We start from the raw sequence: 24,601 nt of genomic DNA, 5'->3' as shown, positions 1-24,601 counted from the left end.
TTAACTGAATAACACACGTACAACACCCAGGACAGTCCTGGAATAGTGCAGTTTAATAAATATTACTTCAGTTTCCTCTTTTATACAGAAAAATTATAATGCCTACTTCCAGCACTGTTACGTTTAAAGTAGCAAAATAAATTTCAAATACCCAGCTGAATGCCTAGTTATATCCTCCACTAAAACACATTTGTTTTTGTCTCTTTTCCTACCACGTAAGAAATGATTTCTACTCTAGCCAATTTCACATACATTCAAATAATGAAAATTAGTTGGGGTAAATTATTTAAGATGCATTACAGCATTATACAAAAATGGAATAAATACTACTGCTCTTCCTTCCATTACAGAAAAATAAAGTATAAAATTGAAAAGAGTTATCACTGGAAATGTCTGCAGACTATTATTATTAATAATACACCATTCAGGTATATTACTTTTTAGATGATTTGGACATGGTAATAATCATTAGAGAATGAAGTAAAGGAGATGGAAGAGGCATATTATCCCTGGTAAATGACAGTAATATATTTTAAAAGAGTAAAGTGTTTTAATATAGTTAAACCATATATGTACTGTTATATTTTCTCAGTTGTATAAAGTATTATTAAAGAGTGGGGTTTTTTTGGCATTGAAAGTACGGGGTTTTTTTGGCATTGAAAGTACAGTAAACTAGGGACTAATTCTTAAAATGAGGATATATAGAAAGTTCTGGAAATCTGTATTTAAGAATTTTAGAAAGATGAAAAAGGTAAGAAAAATGTATATTCCAGAAAGGAATATGTTCCTTTTAAAAGGAACATTTTGAATAAGTGATTTTATTTCTTTCCAGCTCCTAAACTTAATATCAGATAAAGTTAAATATATTGCTTTGAAACTGTTTTCTGATCACCTGTACTGTAGAAAGATACAGAATACTTATAACATGCTAAATAATTATAAAAATAAACAGAAAAACAACACAATTAATGCCATAGGCAAATGTAAATCACACAGCTATCTTTATAGCCTCTTAAGTTACAGGACCATTATTACTGATACACCCTTTTCCCAACTAGAGAAACAGAGATTACTGAGAAAAAAAGACCCAGTACAACAAAAGCAAATGAGTTAGCTTAGTACAGCATGTACATTATATGAACTCACTGCAGTTAATTTGATATAATTTCTTTCCTTAGTCTTATGATTTTACACCATCATCTGAATCTTCATTATACTTTCTGAACGTACCTTGACTTCTTTACTAACACCTCTGGTAAGGTTGCAGTGAGACTTGATGATCAGCAAAGAAGCATAAGATGTCCATCCCACAAAACCAAGAACGATATTGAAAGCCAAAAAGAATCTGTCATAAGTGTGATAATAGGACAATCCTTTCAATGCAAGATTAATCAGCTCCTTGCAAAGGGAAACCTATGGAGAAAGAAAAATATAACTCGCCACATGCAAAGATAAAGAAAATCTAAGTTTCAAAGGAAGAAAAATTATTAAAGTAACTGTAGATGATTGATCAAAAACAGATTTTGATTGTTCAAGGATCTTCTTGCAAAGTATAAGAAAAATTCCTGAATAAAATAAATTTCTAAATCTTGATAAGAAAGGACATTTAAAATGCAAACTATCTATGAGATGTACAATGATTTTAAATGATTCTGAATGATTCATTTTGTGGAAATTATCTTCAAATGACACATGAAAGAAATGGTTCTCTAATATAGGTCCCTGATAGGAGATGCCCACATTTACATGTTTTGACTTTCTCATGTCAGATTACCCAAATCAGTTATAAAACATTATTAAAATAGCTTAATATTTTAGTGGAGAAGAATAGCTTGCCACTGTAAAACTATAACAAAAATAAGCATTAGAAATGCCATCATACTACTCAGGCAGTTTTAGAAACCAAAAATAGAATTCTTTCTTACTTTAAAATTATATGACCATTTAAAACAGAGAAAATTAATGAAAAACATAGTAGGGCAGGAGTTGGGAAAAGTCAGAGCTTCAGTATGAGCCATTAGATTTCAAATAGTGTGAAGCTAATTCTAAATGTACAGATATGTCATGTTCTAAAATATTATGCATAAATAAGTTGGATGACAGAAGCCTGGAATATACTTTCTCATTATAGAGAACAGCAATTGTTCATTTCCAATGTTAACCTAAAAAAATTTACCTATAACATTACCTGAAATAAGAGAAGTATGTCCATGTGGCTAAAGCAGCTACTTAGGAAATTCAACCCTTCCTTAAAGGTTCAGGAAAGCTCCCTGGCCTGCCCACTTTGCTCTCCGTCACCATACTTGCCCCTCCCCATACCTGAATGATCAGCTATTTATATATACAAGGCCTGCATACTTACTGCTTCATCATACTTTTTCTGTTTTATATAAGATCTTGCTTTTCTTAAATTGTTGATCTGTTTAGAATCAGAAAGCGAGCTACAAAAGAAAAAAAATGCTTTAGGTTTAAAATGTTTCTTCATTTTAATCACATTTTTTTCTTGGTTCCTTGCTTAATTGAAAATAAAAAGATGGTGAAAATTGAGTAAAGAAAGACAGAAAGAAACAAACAAATTCTGAGCCAAATTGTATCACTGCTGGTTATCTGAACTCTTCCAAGAAATAACTTATAAATTAAATTTGGTTTTCTTGACTCAAAGTTTCAACTGCCCAACTCCACTTATGACAGTCATACAATACGTCATTGGAAGAAATGTAATGCTCTGGCTAACACAGAAATTCTGATTAAATCAATGTAATTAATGGAACAACAAATGAGTGGTCTGAGTTACAACACTCAGCTCTCTCATGCTCATGGTAGACACAACAGACAGGGCAGATTCATTACGGTGCTTTGTACCCTTGAGCCAGACAGGGCCTGACAATTTTCATTATCAAAGAGATATGAGCAGAGCTTAACCAACAATTAAAATTAGTGAATAATTTGAATCTATTTGCTATTTTTGTATTACACCATATACTCTTTTGGTTTTCCTATCTTTCATTTCTCTTTCCACCATTTCCCTGTCCTTGTTTTACCACAGTAAAAACCTTAAATACAAAGGAGAAATACTCCTAATACTGTATAAGTAATTTTTAAATAAGTATATTTAAACACAAAATTGAATATATACTGCTTAACTAGCATCTACATTCCTAAAGTGAATACCTTTACATTTTAAAAGTGTAAAAAAGTTATTTAAGGATATATTAGGTTGGATCATTTGAAATTGATGTTTTTATATGTCAAAAACTACTAAATTAAATTTTGACAATTTCATATGGCTCAATAATCACTTCTCTTCTTTCTACTTGGTTTCAGCAGCTTCTAAAGAGATAAGATGGAGACTTTGTAGAAAGTTCATCTTTTAAGCAATGTTATTAGTTTGGGTGGGTCACAGACATCTTTCAGAATCTGAAACTCGCTCTAGAAAAATAAATAATCCAAAATCTTACATATAATTTCAGAAAATTCAAGAACCCCAGAACTCAACTATGAACTCTCTACAGTTCTATAGAGGCTTGATTAAGAATCTGTGCCTACTCCAAGGGATCCCAGATCTTGCAACTCGGGGGAACCCAATCACTTTGTCAGATTGTAGGAAAATCCCCCACCCCTGGATTCAATGGGATGTGGAGGAAAAAGGTACCAGGAAGCAAGAATACATGAAAGAAAAACAAATTACTTCAAACTGTTGCCATGATCCAATTCTCTGTCCTTCAGACACCACACATTTTGGAATATCTTCCTAGAAGTCTTAGAAATGGAATTACTGGGCCAAAGGGCACAGGAATTCTTTGAAGGCTACATCTAAGATAAATTTTCTGAAGTTCTATAAAACCCTTCTAAGTTGATCTTCCTTCTCCTTGCTCTAATCCACTCCACTTCCTAAAATACTGATTACATCTTCTGATATACTTGACATTGATATGGGTATATTATTGTCTACTTCATCAATTCTAAACTTCCTGGACTACTGATGACCATCTCCTTCTATTCTACTTAATTTCCCATTATCCCAAATATATACTCTCAGTTATAAAATGGTTAAGCTCTTCATTCTTCACCTATCTTGCATTCACGTCTGAGTTATTGTTCATAAAGATCCTCCAGTCTCTGCTTTCCAAAATCAAATCTTATCATCCTTTATGGTCTACTCCAAATCTCACCTCACACCATTAGCACTTTAGTATGGTCTCATCATCAATTTATTTCTCTTCAATTAAATTTTAACCTTCATGAGGGCCACTAATTATTTACATTAATATCAATAATACTCAGCAAAGTGCAGAACACATAAAATGAATCAATAAATCTTAATTGATTAAAATGCTATAAGGAGAGGAGCTTCAAGATGGTGGAAGAGTAAGACGCGGCAATCAACTTCCTCCCCACAAATACATCAGAAATACATCTACATGTGGAACAACTCCTACAGAACACCTACTAAACACTGGCAGAAGACCTCAGACCTCCCAAAAGGCAAGAAACTCCCCACGTACCTGGGTAGGGCAAAAGAAAAAAGAAAAAACGGAGACAAAAGAACAGGGACGAGACCTGCACCAGTGAGAGGGAGTTGTGAAGGAGGAAAGGTTTCCACACACTAGGAGCCCCTTCACGGGCGGGAACTGCGGGTGGCGGAGTGGGGAGCTTCGGGGCCACAGAGGAGAGCACAGCAACAGGGGTGCGGAGGGCAAATCGGAGAGACTCCCGCACAGAGGATCGGTGCCGACCGGCACTCACCAGCCCGAGAGGCTTGTCTGCTCACCTGCCGAGGCGGGCGGGGCTGGGAGCTGAGGCTCGGGCTTCAGTTGGTGCACAGGGAGAGGACTGGGGTTGGCGGCGTGAACACAGCCTGAAGGGGGCTAGTGCGCCACAGCTAGCCGGGAGGAAGTCCGGGAAAAAGTCTGGACCTGCCGAAGAGACAAGAGACTTTTTCTTGCCTCTTTGTTTCCTGGTGCGTGAGGAGAGGGGATTAAGAGCGCTGCTTAAAGACGGGTGTGAGCCGCAGCTATCAGCGCGGACCCCAGAGACGGGCATGAGATGCTAAGGCAGCTGCTACCACCACCAAGAAGCCTGTGTGCGAGCACAAGTCATGATCCACACCTCCCCTCCCGGGAGCCTGTGCAGCCCGCCACTGCCAGGGTCCTGAGATCCAGGGACAACTTCCCCGGGAGAACGCACGGCGCGCCTCAGGCTGGTGCAACGTCACGCCGCCCTCTGCCACAGCAGGCTTGCCCCACACTCCGTACCCCTCCTTCCCCCAGGCCAGCGTGAGCCAGAGCCCCTGAATCAGCTGCTCCTTTAACCCCGTCCTGTCTGAGCAAAGAACAGACGCCCTCAGGCGACCTACACACAGAGGCGGGGCCAATGCCAAAGCTGAACCCTGGGAGCTGTGCGAACAAAGAAGAGAAAAGGAAATTTTTCCCAGCAGCCTCAGGAGCAGTGAATTAAATCTCCACAAACAACTTGATGTATCCTGCATCTGTGGAATACCTGAATAGAGAACGAATCATCCCAAAATGAAGAGGTGGACTTTGGAAGCAACGATATATATATATATTTTTTCCCTTTTCTCTTTTTGTGAGTGTGTATATGTATGCTTCTGTGTGTGATTTTGTCTGTATAATTTTGGTTTTACCATTTGTCCTAGGGTTCCGTCTGTCCGTTTTTTTTTTTGTTAGCACTTCTTATCATTGGTGGATTTGTGTTTTTGGTTTGGTTGCTCTACTCTTTTTTTTTTTTTTATTACTTAAAAAAACCTGTTTTTTAATGATTATTTTTTTATTTTAATAACTATTTAATTTTATTTTATTTACTTATTTATTTTCTCCCTTTTATCTTGAGCCTTGTGGATGACAGGCTCTTGGTACTCCACCCAGGTGTCAGGGCTGTGCCTCTGAGGTGGAAGAGCCAAGTTCACAACATTGGTCCACAAGAGACCTCCCAGCTTCACGTAATATCAAATGGTGAAAATCTCCCAGAGACCTACATCTCAATGCCAAGACCCAGCTCCACTCAACGATCAGCAAGCTACAGCATGGGACACCCTAAGCCAAACAACTAGCAAGACAAGAACACAACCCCATCCATTAGCAGAGAAGTTGCCTAAAACCATAATAAGGCCAAGACACCCCAAAACACACCACCAGACGTGGACCTGCCCACCAAAAAGACAAGATCCAGCCTCATCCACCAGAACACAGGCACTACTCCCCTGCACCAGGAAGCCTACACAACCCACTGAACCAACCTTAGCCACTGGGGACAGACACCAAAAACAAGGGGAACTACGAACCTCCAGCCTGCGAAAAGGAGACCCCAAACACAGTAAGTGAAGCAAAATGAGAAGACAGAGAACCACACAGCAGATGAAGGAGCAAGGTAAAAACCCACCAGACCTAACAAATGAAAAGGAAATAGGCAGCCTACCTGAAAGAGAATTCAGAATAATGAAAGAAAAGATGATCCAAAATCTTGGAAATAGAATGGAGAAAATACAAGACACGTTTAACAAGGATCTAGAAGAAACAAAGAGCAAACAAACGGTGATGAACAACACAATAAATGAAACTAAAAATTCTCTAGAAGGCATCAATAGTAGAATAACTGAGGCAGAAGAACGGATAAGTGACCTGGAAGATAAAATAGTGGAAATAAATACTGCAGAGCAGAATAAAGAGAAAGAATGAAAAGAATTGAGAACAGTGTCAGAGTCCTCTGGGACAACATTAAATGCACCAACATTCGAATTATAGGGGTCCCAGAAGAAGAAGAGAGAAAGAAAGGGACTGAGAAAATATTTGAAGAGATTATAGTGGAAAACTTCCCTAATAAGGGAAAGGAAATAGTTAATCAAGTCCAAGAAGCACAGAGAGTCCCATACAGGATAATTCAAGGAGAAAACAGTAAAGACACATATTAATCAAACTATCAAAAATTAAATACAAAGAAAACATATTAAAAGCAACAAGGGAAAAACAACAAATAACATACAAGGGAATCCCCATAAGGTTAACAGCTGATCTTTCAGCAGAAACTCTGCAAGCCAGAAGGGAGTGGCAGGATATATTTAAAGTGATGAAGGGGAAAAACCTACAACCAAGATTACTCTACCCAGCAAGGATCTCATTCAGATTTGACGGAGAAATTAAAAGCTCTACAGATAAGCAAAGGCTAAGAGAATTCAGTACCACCAAACCAGCAATTTATAACAAATGCTAAAGGAACTTCTCTAGGCAGGAAACACAAGAGAAGGAAAAGACCTACAGTAACAAACCCAAAACAATTAAGAAAATGGTAATAGTAACATACATATCAATAATTACCTTAAATGTAAATGGATTAACTGCTCCAATGAAAAGACACAGACTGGCTGAATGGATACAAAAACAAGACCCGTATATATGCTGTCTACAACAGACCCACTTCAGACCTAGAGACATATGCAGACTGAAAGTGAGGGGATGGGAAAAGATATTGCATGCAAATGGAAATCAAAAGAAAGCTGGAGAAGCAATTCTCATATCAGACAAAATAGACTTTAAAACAAAGACTATTACCAGAGACACAGAAGGATGCTACATAATGATTAAGGGATCAATCCAAGAAGACATAATAATTGTAAATATTTATGCATCTGACACAGGAGCACCTCAATACATAAGGCAAATACTAACAGCCATAAAAGGGGAAATCGACAGTAACACAATCATAGTAAGGGACTTTAACACCCCACTTTCACCAATGGACAGATCATCCAAAATGAAAATAAATAAGGAAACACAGGCTTCAAATGATATATTAAATAAGATGGACTTATTGATATTTATAGGACATTCCATCCCCAAACACCAGAATACTCTTTCTTCTCAAGTGCTCATGGAACATTCTCCAGTATAGATCATATGTTGGGTCACAAATCAAGACTTGGTAAATTTAAGAAAATTGAAATCGTATCAAGCATCTTTTCCAACCACAATGCTATGAGACTAGATATCAATTACAGGAAAAAATCTGTAAAAAATACAAACATATGGAAGCTAAGCAATACACTACTTAATAACCAAGAGATCACTGAAGAAATCAAAGAGGAAATCAAAAAATACCTAGAAACAAACGACAATGAAAACACGATGACGCAAAACCTATGGGATGCAGCAAAAGCAGTTCTAAGAGGGCAGTTTATAGCAATACAATCCTACCTTAAGAAACAAGAAACATCTTAAATAAACAACCTAACCTTACACCGAAAGCAATTAGAAAAAGAAGAACAAAAAACCCCCAAAGTTAGCAGAAGGAAAGAAATCATAAAGATCAGATCAGAAATAAATGAAAAAGAAATGAAGGAAACAATAGCAAAGATCAATAAAACTAAAAGCTGGTTCTTTGAGAAGATAAACAAAATTCATAAACCATTAGTCAGACTCATCAAGAAAAAAAGGGAGAAGACTCAAATCAATAGATTTAGAAATGAAAAAGGAGAAGTAACAACTGACACTGCAGAAATACAAAGGATCACAAGAGATTACTACAAGCAACTATATGCCAATAAAATGGACAACCTGGAAGAAATGGACAAATTCTTAGAAATGCATAACCTGTTGAGACGGAACCAGGAAGAAATAGAAAATATGAACAGACCAATCAGAAGCACTGAAATTGAAACCGTGATTAAAAATCTTCCAACAAAAAAAAGGCCAGGACCAGATGGCTTCACAGGTGAATTCTATCAAACATTTAGAGAAGAGGTAACACCTATCCTTCTCAAACTCTTCCAAAATATAGCAGATGGAGGAACACTCCCAAACTCATTCTATGACTACCATCACCCTGATACCAAAACCAGACAAAGATGTCACAAAGAAAGAAAACTACAGGCCAATATCACTGATGAACATAGATAAAAAATCCTCAACGAAATACTAGCAAACAGAATCCAACAGCACACTAAAAGGATCATACACCATGATCAAGTGGGGTTTATCCAGGAATGCAAGGATTCTTCAATATACACAAATCAATCAATGTGATACACCATGTTAACAAATTGAAGGAGAAAACCCATATGATCATCTCAATAGATGCTGAGAAAGCTTTCGACAAAATTCAACACCCATTTATGATAAAAACCCTCCAGAAAGTAGGCATAGAGAGAACTTACCTCAACATAATAAAGGCCATATATGACAAACCCACAGCCAACATCGTCCTCAATGGTGAAAAACTGAAACCATTTTGTCTAAGATCAGGAACAAGACCAGGTTGCCAACTCTCACCACTATTATTCAACATAGTTTTGGAAGTCCTAGCCACATCAATCAGAGAAGAAAAAGAAATTAAAGGAATACAAATTGGAAAAGAAGAAGTAAAACTGTCACTGTTTGAAGATGACATGATACTATACATAGAGAATCCTAAAAATGCCACTGGAAAACTACTAGAGCTAATCAATGAATTTGGTAAAGTAGCAGGATACAAAATTAATGCACAGAAATCTCTGGCATTCCTATGCACTAATGACAAAATATCTGAAAGAGAAATTAAGGAAACACTCCCAGTTACCACTGCAGCAAAAAGAATAAAATATCTAGGAATAAACCTACTTAAGGAGACAAAAGACCTGTATGCAGAAAACTATAAGACACTGATGAAAGAAATTAAAGATGATACAAATAGATGGAGAGATATACCATGTTCTTGGATGGGAAGAATCAACATTGTGAAAATGACTGTAATACCCCAAGCAATCTACAGATTCAATGCAATCCCTATCAAACTACCACTGGCGTTTTTCACAGAACTAGAACAAAAAATTTCACAATCTGTATGGAAACACAAAAGACCCCGAATAGCCAAAGCAACTTTGAGAAAGAAAAATGGAGCTGGAGGAATCAGGCTCCCTGACTTCAGGCTATACTACAAAGCTACAGTAATCAAGACAGTATGGTACTGGCACAAAAACAGAAATATAGATTAATGGAACAGGATAGAAAGCCCAGAGATAAACCCATGCACATATGGTCACCTTATCTTTGATAAAGGAGGCAAGAATATACAGTGGAGAAAAGACAGCCTCTTCAATAAGTGGTGCTGGGAAAACTGTACAGTTACATGTAAAAGAATGAAGTTAGAACACTCCCTAACACCATAGACAAAAATAAACTCAAAATAGATTAAAGACCTAAGTGTAAGTCCAGACACTATTAAACTCTTAGAGGAAAACATAGGCAGAACACTCCATGACATAAATCACAGCAAGATCCTTTTTGACCCACCTCCTAGAGAAATGAAAACAAAAATAAACAAATGGGACCTAATGAAACTCCAATGCTTTTGCACAGCAAAGGAAACCATAAACGAGACAAAAAGACAACCTTCAGAATGGGAGAAAATATTTGCAAATGAAGCAACTGACAAAGGATTAAACTCCAAAATTTATAAGCAGCTCATGCAGCTCAATATTAAAAAAACAAACAACCTAATCCAAAATTGGGCAGACGACCTAAGTGACATTTCTCCAAAGAAGATATACAGATTGCCAACAAACACATGAAAGAATGCTCAACATCATTAATCGTTAGACAAATGCAAATCAAAACTACAATGAGATATCATCTCACACCAGTCAGAATGGCCATCATCAAAAAATCTACAAACAATAAATGCTGGAGAGAGTGTGGAGAAAAGGGCACCCTCTTGCACTGTTGGTGGGAATGTAAACTGATACAGCCACTATGGAGAAGAGTATGGCAGTTCTTTAAAAAACTAAATATAGAACTACCATACGACCCAGCAATCCCACTACTGGGCATATACCCTGAGAAAACCATAATTCAAAAAGAGTCATGTACCACGATGTTCATTGCAGCTCTATTTACAATAGCCAGGACATGGAAGCAACCTACGTGTCCATGGACAGATGAATGGATAAAGAAGATGTGGCACATATATACAATGGAATATTACTCAGCCATAAAAAGAAACGAAATTGAGTTATTTGTAGTGAGGTGGATGGACCTAGAGGCTGTCTTACAGAATGAAGTAAGTCAGAAAGAGAAAAACAAATACCGTATGCTAAGACATATATATGGAATCCCCCCCCCCAAAAAAAGGTCATGAAGAACATAGGGGAAAGATGGGAACAAAGACACAGACCTAATAGAGAATGGACTTGAGGACACGGGGAGGGGGAAGGGTAAGCTGGGACAAAGTGAGAGAGTGGTAATGTATATATGGTATACACTACCAAATGTAAAATAGATAGCTAGTGGAAAGCAGTTGCATAGCACAGGGAGATCAGCTCGCTGCTTTGTGACCAGGTAGAATGGTGGGATAGGGAGGGTGGGAAAGAGGGAGATGCAAGAGGGAAGAGATATGGGGATATATGTGTATGTATAATTCATTCACTTTGTTATAAAGCAGAAACTAACACACCATTGTAAAGCAATTATCCTCCAATAGAGATGTTTAAAAAAATGCTATCAAAATATTGCAGACCTAAAAAAAAGAAAAATAAAAGAATGTACCTTGCTACTCTTAAAGCACCTAACAATTTGCTAAACTAAATAAAAAAAGGGAAAAAAAGCTTGTCCGGAAATAAATTACTTAAGCTAATTTATGTTCTCAAGTGAAGTCTTAAAAAAAAATAAGAAACATTTAAAAAGAGAAATACTTGTTACATTACATTAAATACATATTTTATATGAAATATTACATTATATATGAAGTATTAGAAACCATGGTCAGTCTAATTTATATTTTTCTAAATGGACTCTATAAATTTAGGGACATACCAAAGGTTCAGGATGTGTCTGGAATTCATCAAAATGTTCTATACAAACCTCACTGTTGCATTATGACATTGAAGACTCTTATAAACGTGTTCCCCATGTAATTTTTTTAGTTTTCCATAAGTTGAGAACGAGTGCAAAATAAGTCTTAGTATCACATATTTTAAACATAAAGAAGTTTTGTGAGAAATAAAAAGTCCAGAATATAAGGTATAATATTTTAACATCCATGTAAAAAAGACAAAACAAAGAACAACCAAAGAAGGGGGGTTGGCAAGGGAGCAATCAAAGGAGTAATGTATACAAATTAAAATGAATAACGGGGAGCTACACGTGCCAATGCTGGTAAATCTTGAAAATCATACTGAAGGGAAAAAAAGAGAATTGTAGGAAAAAAAAATTGGTAGATTTTAAAAATAGGGATTCAATTATATTACACCACTTTACTTCTTAAGAAAAAAAGAGGATCTAAAGAAATATGGTAAAATGTTAACATTTTTAAAACCTGGATTGTAGGTACAAGGATTTTTGTTATAGTCTTCATTCTTTTCAGTGTGTTTGAATAATTTCATAATTAAAATAAAAAATATGTTAGCCAAAGGGATATATACTTACACATACATAGGTACACATGATATATATATATAGACAGATACATAAGAAACTGCAGCTACACCTCCAGGAACAAAGACTGTAAAGACTGGAACACACCAGGCATGGGAACTTTTTATTATCATCTGTGTGACTTTTATTGTGAAGATGTATTACTTTTTTTTTCTTAATTCATTTATTTTGTTTTATTTATTTTTGGCTGTGTTGGGTCTTTGTCGCTGCGCACTGTCTTTCTCTAGTTGTGGCGAGCGGGGGCTACTCTTCGTTGTGGTGTGCAGGCTTTTCATTGCAGTGGCGTCTCTTGGTGCGGAGCACAGGCTCTCGGCGTGCAGGCTTCGGTAGTTGTAGCACACGGACTCAGTAGTTGTGGCACACAGGCTTAGGTGCTCCGTGGCACGTGGGATCTTCCTGGACCAGGGATTGAACCCGTGTCCCCTGCATTGGCAGGCGGATTCTTAACCACTACACCACCAGGGAAGCCCCAAGATGTATTACTTTTTCATTCACATTTTACTAACCAGATTTTTAAAATAATTAAAACATTAAAATTTAACCATAGCTTCTGGCTATGATGGAGAAGCTTTGGCATACCAGTGCTCCCACCAGGAACAACCAGAAAGCCTGATAAAACAAAATTAAAAATAAATTTGAAGGTACTGGAGAGCTAGCAGACCCTTGATGGTCTTGAGACCATCAAGAATTGAAGGGTTTGGACCCTAGAAAGAAATCACACAGAAAATTGTAACTCTTAGGGCATCCGTACACAAGGAAAAAGGCTGAGAATTTGGGCAGATGGCTGCTGCCAGGATGTAGAGAATCCAGCAAAGCCTTTGGCAATCTTATCAGACTGTAGAGATAAAAATTAAGGTTTGCAGCATCCCATGAAGCCAGGACTTGAGGACCCAAAAGAGAATAAAAATAAGAGAACAATATACAATTTTATTCTGGATTTTTAAAAAAAAGACATGAAAAGAAGGTTATCTGGAATTACTTAAACTAATTTAATACAGATTCTGAAGTGAAGTCTTAAGAAAAATGAGAGAAGGAATTTTTATAAGCAAGAATTTATATATGGAGAACTCAGATAAAGAAACAGAGGCCAAGTGCTGGTAAGAGGGAAGGTGAACTTTACACTCAGCTGAATTCTTCAGCTGTTTAGGACAAGAGGACAAGAAGTTGGGGAGACGGCACCTGAAAAGTAGGACAGTAATCTCAAGATATATGAGAGAGAAAATCTGGTGTTTAGGAGGCACCTAAGAGGAAGGGCTCTAGCTAACACAACAAGCTTCAGCTGAGATCCCTGGGTGGCTCCACTCTAAGAGCAGACACAAACCAGTGGGAAGAAGAGACAAAGAAACAAACTGCAACACAGCTTTGAGTCAGCTACTGCTCTGCGCCTGTCAGAGGTTAAGGTAAGACCTCTCCAGAGAATGAGACAATCCAGAGCTTCTAAAACTTTTAATGTACAACGATAAGGGTTCATTTAAAAACTACCAGACTCAACAACAGGACCAACTGACAAAGGACAACAGTAACAAACTCACAAACAATACGGTTATTGGTGTTATCAAGTACAGACTTTAAAATAATTGTGGTTAATATATTCAATAATGGAGAATAAGACAGAAAATTGCACCACGTATCTGGAATCTACTTTTTACATAAATTGAAATAAAAATCCTAGAACTGAAAAACAAGTGATAACTGATAGCCATAAACTAGACAAAGCAGAAGAGAGATTTGGTATATCAGAAGATAGGTCAATAGAAAATATCTTGCCTCAACCTTGAAGAGCAGAAAGAAAATACAGAAAAGACCATTTAAAAAATCAACCATACACATCATTGTGAACAGGAACATATATATATATTTCTCCTGTATATATACACACACACACATATATATATACACACATAATTGGAATCACAAAGAGGGAGAAGAGAGAGAATTTGGCAGAAGTAATATTTATGATAATAGCAACACAACATTTCTACATAGTAATTTGTATGAAAATTTTTCCTCTATTGACAAAATCTTTTATATTGAAAACATCAAGGTTTAATAGAATCTATTATCAACATGTTAAGCTTAACTAAAAAGCAGAAGAGAAATAAATATTAATTGTGCACATTTCTTTGCTGTGATTGCTATTGTTTCATCTTTTTTCCATAGTTATATAAACACTGTAGAAGAAACTAAACCGTGTTTTAGAATTATCAAGACTTTCAGCATTTTTTCAGGGTGAACTAGTGTTTGGAGGGTGAAATCTCCTTAAAATGCTACCCTTAGAAGTATTATATATTCTTTACTCAGATTTTTATTACAAAGATATTTCATTTGCATTTACAAATGATATTTTAGAGATACCTAATGATACCTACTCCATTCCTTTTTAGAATATTTAAAGGAAAAACTATATCAAGAAAACAGACAGAAAAAGCAGAAAAAAAAAGTATTTATAGAATAATTTGTACTCCTTTAGACTGACCAATGACATAGAATCTTATCTTTCATGTCATAATAAAGTAAATGAATATTTTCCAATATAGGTATGTGATGTATGTATAAAAGTTACTTTTTAAAAAATTATTTATTTATTTATTTTTGGCTGTGTCAGGTCTTTGTTGATGCACGCAGGCTTTCTCTAGTTGTGGCAAGCAGGGGCTACTCTTCGTTACGGTGCGCGGGCTTCTCATTGTGGTGGTTTCTCTTGATGCAGAGCATGGGCTCTAGGTGCGCGGGCTTCCACAGTTGTGGCTCGCAGGCTCTGGAGTGCAGGCTCAGTAGTTGTGGCTCATGGGCTTAGTTGCTACGCGGCATGTAGGATCTTCCAGAACCAGGGCTCAAACCTGTGTCCCCTGCATTGGCAGGAGGATTCTTAACTACTGTGCTACCAGGGAAGTCCCCAAAGTTACTTTTTTAAAAGAAGAATTTCGGGTTTGAGGCAGAAAATTACACTTTTAGTAAATAATTAGTAAATCAGATGGATGAAGTGGTAGAAAGATTCACATTAAAACAAATATTTAAAATTTGGTCCAAGGGAGGAATTTTAATCCATATCAGACTAAAAGAACTAAATATATTAAAAAGAATCAAAGTATCTTTTGTCATTTTAGTAGAAAATATTAATATTAAAATATTCTGTTAAAATTTATTTCAGTTCCCTGAATTTAAATAGTGATTTTAAAATAAAATATAACAGATGTTTTGGCTTCTATTGGCAAGGTACAACATCTCCTTCCCATTTTCATTTTTTTCTAAAATATCTCTTAAGAGTCTTCTCTTGTTCTTTTCTCATTTCATGGAATTTTTTTCTTTTAATGTTTTTATCTTACTTTAGCCTCTATACACACTTTTCAAATAGAAAGTGCTTTTTCCTCCTTTTTAAGGTACTTTCAATGTAGCCAAACTATACTTTTTCTAGTCATGTAGCTCCACCTGCTGGTCACTCCTTGGCATAGACTCAGGGTCCATTAGACCCAATTTTAGTTTTGAGGGTTTTTTGAGCAGTTCTATTTGTCATAATGAATATTTCATGATTTTTATTCTTTCTTAGAGGTCTTTAAAATATCAAAGGTAAAATTTACTTATTTTTTAAATAATAGGATAAAATAGGATATGCAATTACCATATGGATCCATTGGACCCTTTTACAAGTCTAAGATATGTTACAGGATCTTAGCAATCTTGTTCTTCCTCTATCTTGACACATTTGCTATTTCATCACCCTAGGAACTATTACATTATTCACCAATTATTCATGCTAGGAAAGACTAAATAAGACAATGGAAGAATGGTAGAGAGATATTATTAAACCTAAATCTAGTGATGCTGGTGAAATTAATCACATAAGTAAAATCTCAAGACTGAATTTTCAGCTGTCAATATCCTAGATAAGTTTTCTTACATTTAAGAACTGATGAGTGAACAATATATTTCTAACAAGAAAAGGGAAATATGGTACTTATTCAAGAAGGAAGGACTTCATTGAACAATTATTTGTAACAAGAACCTGAGCTGTTTTACAAAAAGGATGTGTGACCACAGCATTCTTTCATCTTTTATGATGTTTATGTTCCAATAATTACTTGATATAGTTTCTAAGTGGACAATGCTAATATTAGGTGTATATATAAAGGTGACTGGAAGGAAAGAGATGGTGTAGAAATGAAAATAACTCATTGGATTAGAGAAAAATAAAGAGCCCATTGTACTCAGATGATAAATGATGATAACTGTTTTTCCTGGTATACTGAACATATGTAACAGGGAAAACAGGATACTACTCATAATAGAAATAAAATATCCAGGAATAAAATAATGAGAAATGTATATTGGATGGGAAAAGATAAAATTTTACTTAGGGACATAACAGAAGATATAAATAAATAAATAAAGTTCAATAGTGTAAAAACATCAATTCTCTCCAAATTGCTTCCTAAATACAGTGTAATAACCAAAGAATTTTTCATATAATTCAAGTTGATGATTCTAAAATTTATATGGAAGAATACATTTCTTTTTTATCTGTGCCCATAACTTTTATGATTTTGATTCATGCCAATGATTAGAATACCGTTTTGTTTTGTTTTTTGGGTTTTTTTTGCCGCACTGTGTGGCTTACAGGATCTTAGATTGAGCCCAGGCCCACGTCAGTGAAAGTGCCAAGTCCTAACCACTGGACCACCAGGGAACTACCTATTTTTTGTTTCTTTTTAAATTATGTTTTATCAAAGCAATATATACATATAATTTTTTTAAATCAAAAACAGTACAGAGGGGCAAAATGACAACCAATGTGTCCCCGCCCCACCCTTCTCAGCTCTCAGTTCCCCAACCCAGAAATAAAAACTTTTACATGTGTCTGATTTTAGTTATTCTGGTAGTTATCCTCATTTTTCTTAATAATATGCTTTTATTACTATATATTTTTTTAAAAATTTATTTACTTATTTGTTTTTATTTTGGGCTGTATTGGGTCTTCATTGCTGTGCACAGACTTTGTCTAGTTGTGGTGAGTGGGAGCAACTCTTCGTTGCAGTGCGTGGGCTTCTCATTGCAGTGGCTTCTCTTGTTGCAGAGCACGGGCTCTAGGCACGAGGGCTTCAGTAGATGTGGCTCACGGGCTCTAGAGTGCTGGCTCAGTAGTTGTGGCACACAGGCTTAGTTGCTCTGCGGCATGTGGGATCTTCCTGGGTCAGGGCTCGAACCCGTGTCCCCGGCATTGGCGGGCGGATTCTTAACCAGTGCACCACTAGGGAAGCCCCTATTACTATTTCTTGACTTGATAACCTGAGACCCTTGCTGTTGACTCCCTGCTGACTCTGTTCCTGCTGTCTCCTCCCACCTCAATATGGTTATATTACTATTTTTACCTCCTGGTGGCTACGTTGGTCACTTTAATAATCTAATACCCAAACCTCTACCTTATTCTCTCAACTATAGCTGGAATCATCTCCACATTCTTTTTTATGAGGACAATAGCACCACTATTATTCCATTTATATTTCTGCCTTCCAACCTGTAGCCTTGTACATTGCCGAAGTTGGTAACATTTGTATTCTATTCTGTAATCATTATTAAGTCTTCCTTGCTTTGTCTAAGGTTTGACTCTAAAAGCTGAAAATCAATATTTACATTATTTATGATTACTTAAATGCTGTTCACTCAGTAGCAAAGTTTTATACTATAATTAAATTTTCTCATCTATTTCTTTGGAGCCTTGATCCACATGCCAATCTTCAAATCTTTCTTACAGTCCCAACAATTGCTCAAAATCATGTCACATCTTAGGTTGCTTCAGATTTGAAGCCTGCTTTTATTGTACAATTTAAAATGTTTCCTTTCCCCCTAAGTTTCCAGTGTATGGGGGGTGAAGAAATGATACCTTCCAGTGTTTCCTCCAGCTTCTCATTCAGTACATACATTACTTAAAATTCATTTCACTTCTTTTGAGTTCTACTTGCTGTTCTAATTTGGAGGATTTGCCTCCCATTTGGACCATTCTTGTACAATTTATCATTCTGTAGGTTTTTAGTTGCATTTTGCATTTTTTAAAAAATGCATCCTATACTTTTTCTCATTTTGTAAAGTTTGTGCTGCTTTTTTATTTATGGATACAACAGTTTCTCAGATATTTCTGAGGATTTTAATATTTTTAAGCTCTTTTCTATTCCTTCAGTTATCTATTTCCTCACGAGTCAATTCTTTGTTTTATCCAAGGCTTTTCTCGTCATACTGCAGGCTTTCAACGAATGATGATTTTCAGCCAGACAAGTTTGCAGGCAGGGTGGGTGTGCCAGTGGGTGAGAATCAACCATTCTGTTGGGGCCCCTGGTGACACAAAGCTAGCAGTGGCTCCGCAGGCAGGTGTTGAGCATGAAAGCAGGGGAAGTTCATGGTCAGCTCCCGGGGCCAAGTGGAGGAAGGTGGGCAATGTGCACTTGAACCCCTTCCAGAAGAGCATTTCCCTGATCAGTCTTTCTCAAGTAGCTGATCTAAAGTAACTCTCAGTTACTTTCAATGTCCTGTGTATTTTCTTCATATCAAAAATTGATAATATATTTCTTGTTCATTTATTTGTTTATTTTGTTACTGTCTGACTATACCACTACATTACAAATAAACAGATGCATATGATATCTAAATGATATAATATAGGGCAAATTCTAATTGATAAAGACTTGGCTTATAGTCTTTATAAGTATATGTGATAATCCTACAATTAGGGACACTCCTCAAAAATAATTCTACCTTTGACATATGTAATATAATTAATTTCATAACTTGCAAATTCATAACTAACTTGTTAATGTCATAATTAATTAACATAACTTGTTAATGTCATAACTTGCAAAATCTTAATTTTGCTTTGTTTTTGCTCTCCTATACACACACACACACACACACACACACACACACACATATACACACAAAGGCAGGCTGCCATAGAGAATGATGTGATTACATGATTCAGAGGGCAATAGTTTCTAGTTTATGAATACTATACTAGTGCTATATAAGTTATAAAAAATAACTCCAACGAAGTCATTCAATCAGATCCTTACCACCCATATTTCAAACAGTTTTTATTTATTTTGGTCAAGAACAAAATCCTCCCTAATTAAATGTGAATCCCTACTAACTGCAAACGAAGTCCAAGGAGGCTGAGAAAACCCGCCCGAGTCGGTGGTGCAGAGCCACATTTATGACTCAAATCTCCCCATTCTCAATTCAAGAAAAGTACGTCTTTCTGGATGTGGGACAAAATCTGCTGCCCACCAAAATCAACTCTCCTCTTTTCCCAAGTAGTTGTCAGTGTTTCCCAGAATTGTCTCATTGGCCTTTTCTTGTCACTTTTTATATTCTCCCCAGAGCCTCCTACATGTTTAACACTTTCCACCACCATCTTTATGCTGTTGGCTCCAAAATCTTAATAACCAATTCTCATCTCTATCTTGAGATCCAAGTCCTTATTTTTAACTAATTAACTGGTATCTTCAAATGTAAGTTGAACTCGGTAAATTCATCCTTACCTTTCATACTAGCTCTTCTTTCTTTCTATAAGCCATAACGGCACAAGCATCTTCCCAATCAACCAAACCAAGAGCCCCACACCTTCCCAGTCAAGCCCTGTTGAATTTATCTCCTTAATGTTTCCTATATCTCTCTGCACCCCTATATCTCCTCTACCAGCCATTCAAAGGTATATAGCATCTGGTTCATTATTTATAAAACAAGAGAAGAGGCTTTCATTTAGAAGACTGCACTAACGTACCCAAAAAAGACAATGTTTCTAAGTACCTAATCTATCCTGTCAAGCTTTCAAACTCAGTGAAAAATTATTTCCTACAAGTTAATATAAAAATATAAGAGACTTACTTAAATGGTGTGAACAAAAATGGTAAAGTAGCTTCTTTTTTCTGAGCCATTTTCACCTGGGAACCAAGTATGAAAATACTTTATATTATAAATGAGAAAAAAAATTAATTTCATTTTGAAATATAAACATCCATTGAAATGGTTCTTCAGGGACAGAAATAAATGGAATTTTGTGTTGCTATATTATTTCATAAATATCTAAAGAAAATGTTGATATTATTGTACCATTACAATAAGCTGAGAATTAAGCATATCAAGCCTGCAAAATAACATATTGTAATGTAATTAAACTATACTTCTTTAATTCTTAGGAAACAAAATAAGCCAAGTTGCATTAACATATTCTGTTATTAAGAATAACAGAAAGGGACTTCCCTGGTGGCGCAGTAGTTGAGAGTCTACCTGCCAGTACAGGGGACGCGGGTTCGACCCCTGGTCCGGGAGGATCCCACATGCTGCGGAGCAACTAAGCTCGTGCACCACAACTACTGAGCCTGCGCTCCGGAGCCCGCGAGCCACAACTACTGAAGCCCGTGTACCCTAGAGCCCACGCGCCGCAACTGCTGAGCCCACGCACCGCAACTACTGAAGCCCGCGTGTTCTAGGGCCAGCATGCCACAACTACTGAGCCCACGTGCTGCAACTACTAAAGCCCCTGCTCGCCGCAACTGGAGAAAGCCAGCGCACAGCAATGGAGACCCAACTCAGCCAAAAACAAAAAAGAATAACAGAAAGTTTCAGTTAGATGGTCACCTCTTTAAGCTCTTAATGCATATAATAATATACATGGAACGACAAGAAATGTTGCAATCTCTAATCCTACTTCTACAAGGCAAATTTCACTGATAAAGACTTGGTTTGTAGTCTTTATGAGCATATGTGGTACTCTAACAATTAGGGACACTCCTCAAAGGTAATTCTACACCCTTAAACTGATTCATGGAACCTGCACCTCAGATATGTGAAACTTTAGGACATTAGTTAAACACACAAAATTTAAAGATAATAAATTATAGAAAATCATTTCTTGAAATGCAAAATCAAATATTTTCACTTAATATATGCAATTTTAAAATTGTAGTAGCGTCCATTTTTGTGTGTGGTCTTGTTTTACCTTGAACTGTTCAAGAATCTGTACTGCATTTGTAAACATGCTCTCTGCTTTGAAGAGATCAGTGCTGTTAAGTATATCCACAGGAAGGGTTCCCTGTAAATAATAGACACTGATTTAATATTAGTACTAACAAAGCTCAAAATATTCTTATAAAACAAAACAGACTTACAAAGGAAGCAACAGAGATGACATATGGACAAATTCTTGGAATAATTAAAACAAAAAATCTTTTTAAAAACCATAACTAAAAAATGTTCTATTAGTTTTTCTTACAAAGTAGATATAATAAAGTAAATAAAGCAAAAGAGATGAATTAAGTTCAATAAAACCTAACATTTATTTAAAGATTACTATGTGGCAGGCAGTGAACTAAAGGTGCTCTGCACACACACAAAATTACTATGGTGGGCCACAGCCAGCTCACTTAAAAAGAAAAAAAAGAAATAATAAGAAAAATAGGACTATATTACTATGTATAGTAACGGTAAGGATTGTTTTGTGAAACGCTGGTTTCAGTGACAGACATACACACATACTTATGACTATAGGGGTCATATCAGAGTTCTGAGGTAGATGACATTATGTTTTTTAAGTTTGATTTGAAGGGCTAGAAAGAATGGCTGATGGGAATGGATTTTGTTTGTTTTTTAGCTTTTCAGCATCCAGTTCCCATTTTTAACAGCATTACCATTCTATGTTGAGATATCAAGTAGAGCATAGTAGGTCTCTAATGAGGCCCCCCCCAGCCTTCCCTCACTGAAGGGTAGACAAATAACTGAGGCCAGACCACTCAAATGGTAAGCACTGGAATTTGACACTTGAGAGTCAAGGAACAGAGAGTACAACAGGTGTAATGCTACTCTCCCCTAGTGTCAGTGACCCTGCGGACTGGCCCTACCATGGGACCACGGTGAGCTTCTTTCTCCTGAGTCTCTGGAGCACTCTTGGTTCCTGTTCATTTCCCAGTCTGGCCTTTGAGGACCCCTTTGATTTAGCAAACCAGCAATATCTTTTTAATAAATTTCCTTTAAATGGATTCAGTTTCTGCTTCTTACAATAAAAAATTACTTATATATTTTCATCATGTAACTAAAATACAAAGATATAAATCTATTTACATTTTAGAAAATAAAAAATTTTTAAGAAAAGCTATTAGGCTTGTGCTCCATGTTGTATTTCATACATAATTATGAGGTGTTACATCTTTAGAAAGAAATATAAAGGAAAAAAGTTTTAAATGTAATCAAAGATAATTCAGAAACACATAAAAAGTGAATTTTACTGTACAATAATTTTTTTTAATTCTGAGAGTTGATAAGAAAATTGTATTCTTTACCACTGAATTAAGAGGGAAGGGAACTCCAATAAGAGCAGCCATCAGTGGTGCAACATCAGCCTACAAACAGAAGAAGTTCAAATCTAAGAAGCTGACAGAGATCAACAAGGAAAGTAAATAATCTAATTAATATCACTGTAGTCTAAAAAATAACCATGATATTCATTATAATCCATGACCTTCAAACATTTATTTAATACATAGTAGGTACTGATCTCTAAAAAATGTCATTTGCTAGAGGTATGTGAACTTATGAAAACTTAAATTTGACAAGAAACCACTAGGAGCCCCAAATGTAAAACACATAAAAAGTTACTTATTCTAGATGCCAAAAACTTGACCACTTTATGCAACAGTGTTTGAGTATATGAGAAGGATGCTTTAACTAGAAAATAAATAGCAAAAATAGACTTTAACTAAAGAAATATAAATATATATATATAAATTAAAGACAGTATGTATCAGAAGGAGGTTTGTTTGCCAGCCAGTGAAGTCCAGAAAAGACACAAACCAGATAAGAGGCTCTTTGGACAAAAGACCTCAAATATCATTTTGGAGAGCTCCCTTCAAGTCCAGTTTCCCAGAAGAGTTGTTCATGCTTTCTGTCTCCATGGCCTCACCTCCCCATCACTCCCCAGGCCACTCTAACTTGTTTTGACTCTTTACCATTCTGTAGACTGCTCTTCCTAAAGAGCTAATAACCTCCATTTTTCTACAACTAATTGATTGCTTTTATATTAGTCCATACAATTTTTCAGGGAGTAAAATACTTGGCTGTCAGAATGCTCAGTTTCAGACACTTGCTTGTGATCTCTGAGACCTTGGGCAGGTTATTTAACCTCTCCAATGCTTCAGTTTCCTTATCAGTTAAAAAAGAAATAAAACTTTCTCCCTTACAGAGTTATGGCAGGATCAAATGAGACTAAATTTATAAAGTACCTGGCGCATAATAGTCCTGCACTAACCGGTGACTACAAATGCTGTTGTGATGATTATAATTACGTGACCTCTTGGCAGTGCTGTGCGGACCACCCCCTCCTGGGCCTTAACATCCCTCCACTGAGTGCCTCCAATCTCACTGTGGCTTCTTTCCAGATACCTTCTCTAGCCCCCATTTAAAACTGGAGTTTGGTCCCAGGCTCTCAGTCTTACTTTTTACCATCTAGACTCTCTTTACCATCTCATAGAACACTGAAAACCCCATTGGCCGCCTAATCGCTTCCTCTCCTTCCCCCAGAATCCACCGTTGGCCTCCTCTGATCTAGTCTCCATGCTGCAGCCAGAGGAATCCTTTCACAGAAAATCAGATCATGTCACTCCCCAGGCTTTGAACACTTCAAAGGCTTCCTCAAGCTTTAGGATTAACTCCATAGGGCCCATGAGGCCCTGTGTGGTCCAGTGTCTACCTTATTCTGCCTCACATCAAAGCACGGTCTGTTGCTCTGTACACCCATTTCTTCAAGATCCTTTAAAATGCCACGTACCCTCTACCAGAGCTCTGGGCACATGCTGCTCCTTTGCCTGAAAAGCTCCCTTCCTCCTGCCTTGGCCTGGCAACTGCTACTCATTCTTCAATCGCAGCCCAAGTCTCAATTTCTGGGGAAGACTTTGCTGACCACACAGCCTATGAGATATATCTGCTTTATACTCTGATGGCTTCACAGGCCTCTTTTGTTGTACTTTTGTTGTATATCACGGCTATAATTTTACGTTTGTTTGTATGATAAATACAAATAAAAGTAAAATTTATCTTATTCCTAAACTATAAGCTTCCTAGGGTAGGGAGTGTGTCAGCTTTTATTCACCATTATATCCCTTATACAAAGTTTAATGTTAATGTGTTAATGTTTCAATATTTTAATG

At 36.4% G+C, this 24,601-nt stretch overlaps 1 protein-coding gene across 2 annotated transcripts in view; it reads right to left on the bottom strand.

Moving 5' to 3' along the window:
- Window positions 1-24,601, bottom strand: part of PIGN (phosphatidylinositol glycan anchor biosynthesis class N) — a 110,994-nt gene that overhangs the window by 61,441 nt on the left and 24,952 nt on the right. For both annotated transcript variants that reach the window (XM_029232635.1, XM_029232629.1), the window contains exons 11-15: window positions 22,739-22,798; window positions 21,403-21,495; window positions 20,289-20,344; window positions 2,363-2,441; window positions 1,231-1,413 (exon numbers count right to left, since the gene is read on the bottom strand). In XM_029232635.1, the coding sequence (XP_029088468.1) occupies window positions 1,231-1,413; window positions 2,363-2,441; window positions 20,289-20,344; window positions 21,403-21,495; window positions 22,739-22,798 (471 nt within the window). The remainder of the gene's footprint in view (window positions 1-1,230; window positions 1,414-2,362; window positions 2,442-20,288; window positions 20,345-21,402; window positions 21,496-22,738; window positions 22,799-24,601) is intronic.

The sequence above is a fragment of the Monodon monoceros genome, unplaced genomic scaffold (genome assembly GCF_005190385.1).
Source record: "Monodon monoceros isolate NGI ecotype Baffin Bay Population unplaced genomic scaffold, NGI_Narwhal_1 Super_Scaffold_1, whole genome shotgun sequence".
Lineage (NCBI taxonomy): Eukaryota > Metazoa > Chordata > Mammalia > Artiodactyla > Monodontidae > Monodon > Monodon monoceros.
The sequence above is the reverse complement of the archived record's forward strand: the minus strand, read 5'-3'. Positions and strand labels throughout refer to the sequence as shown.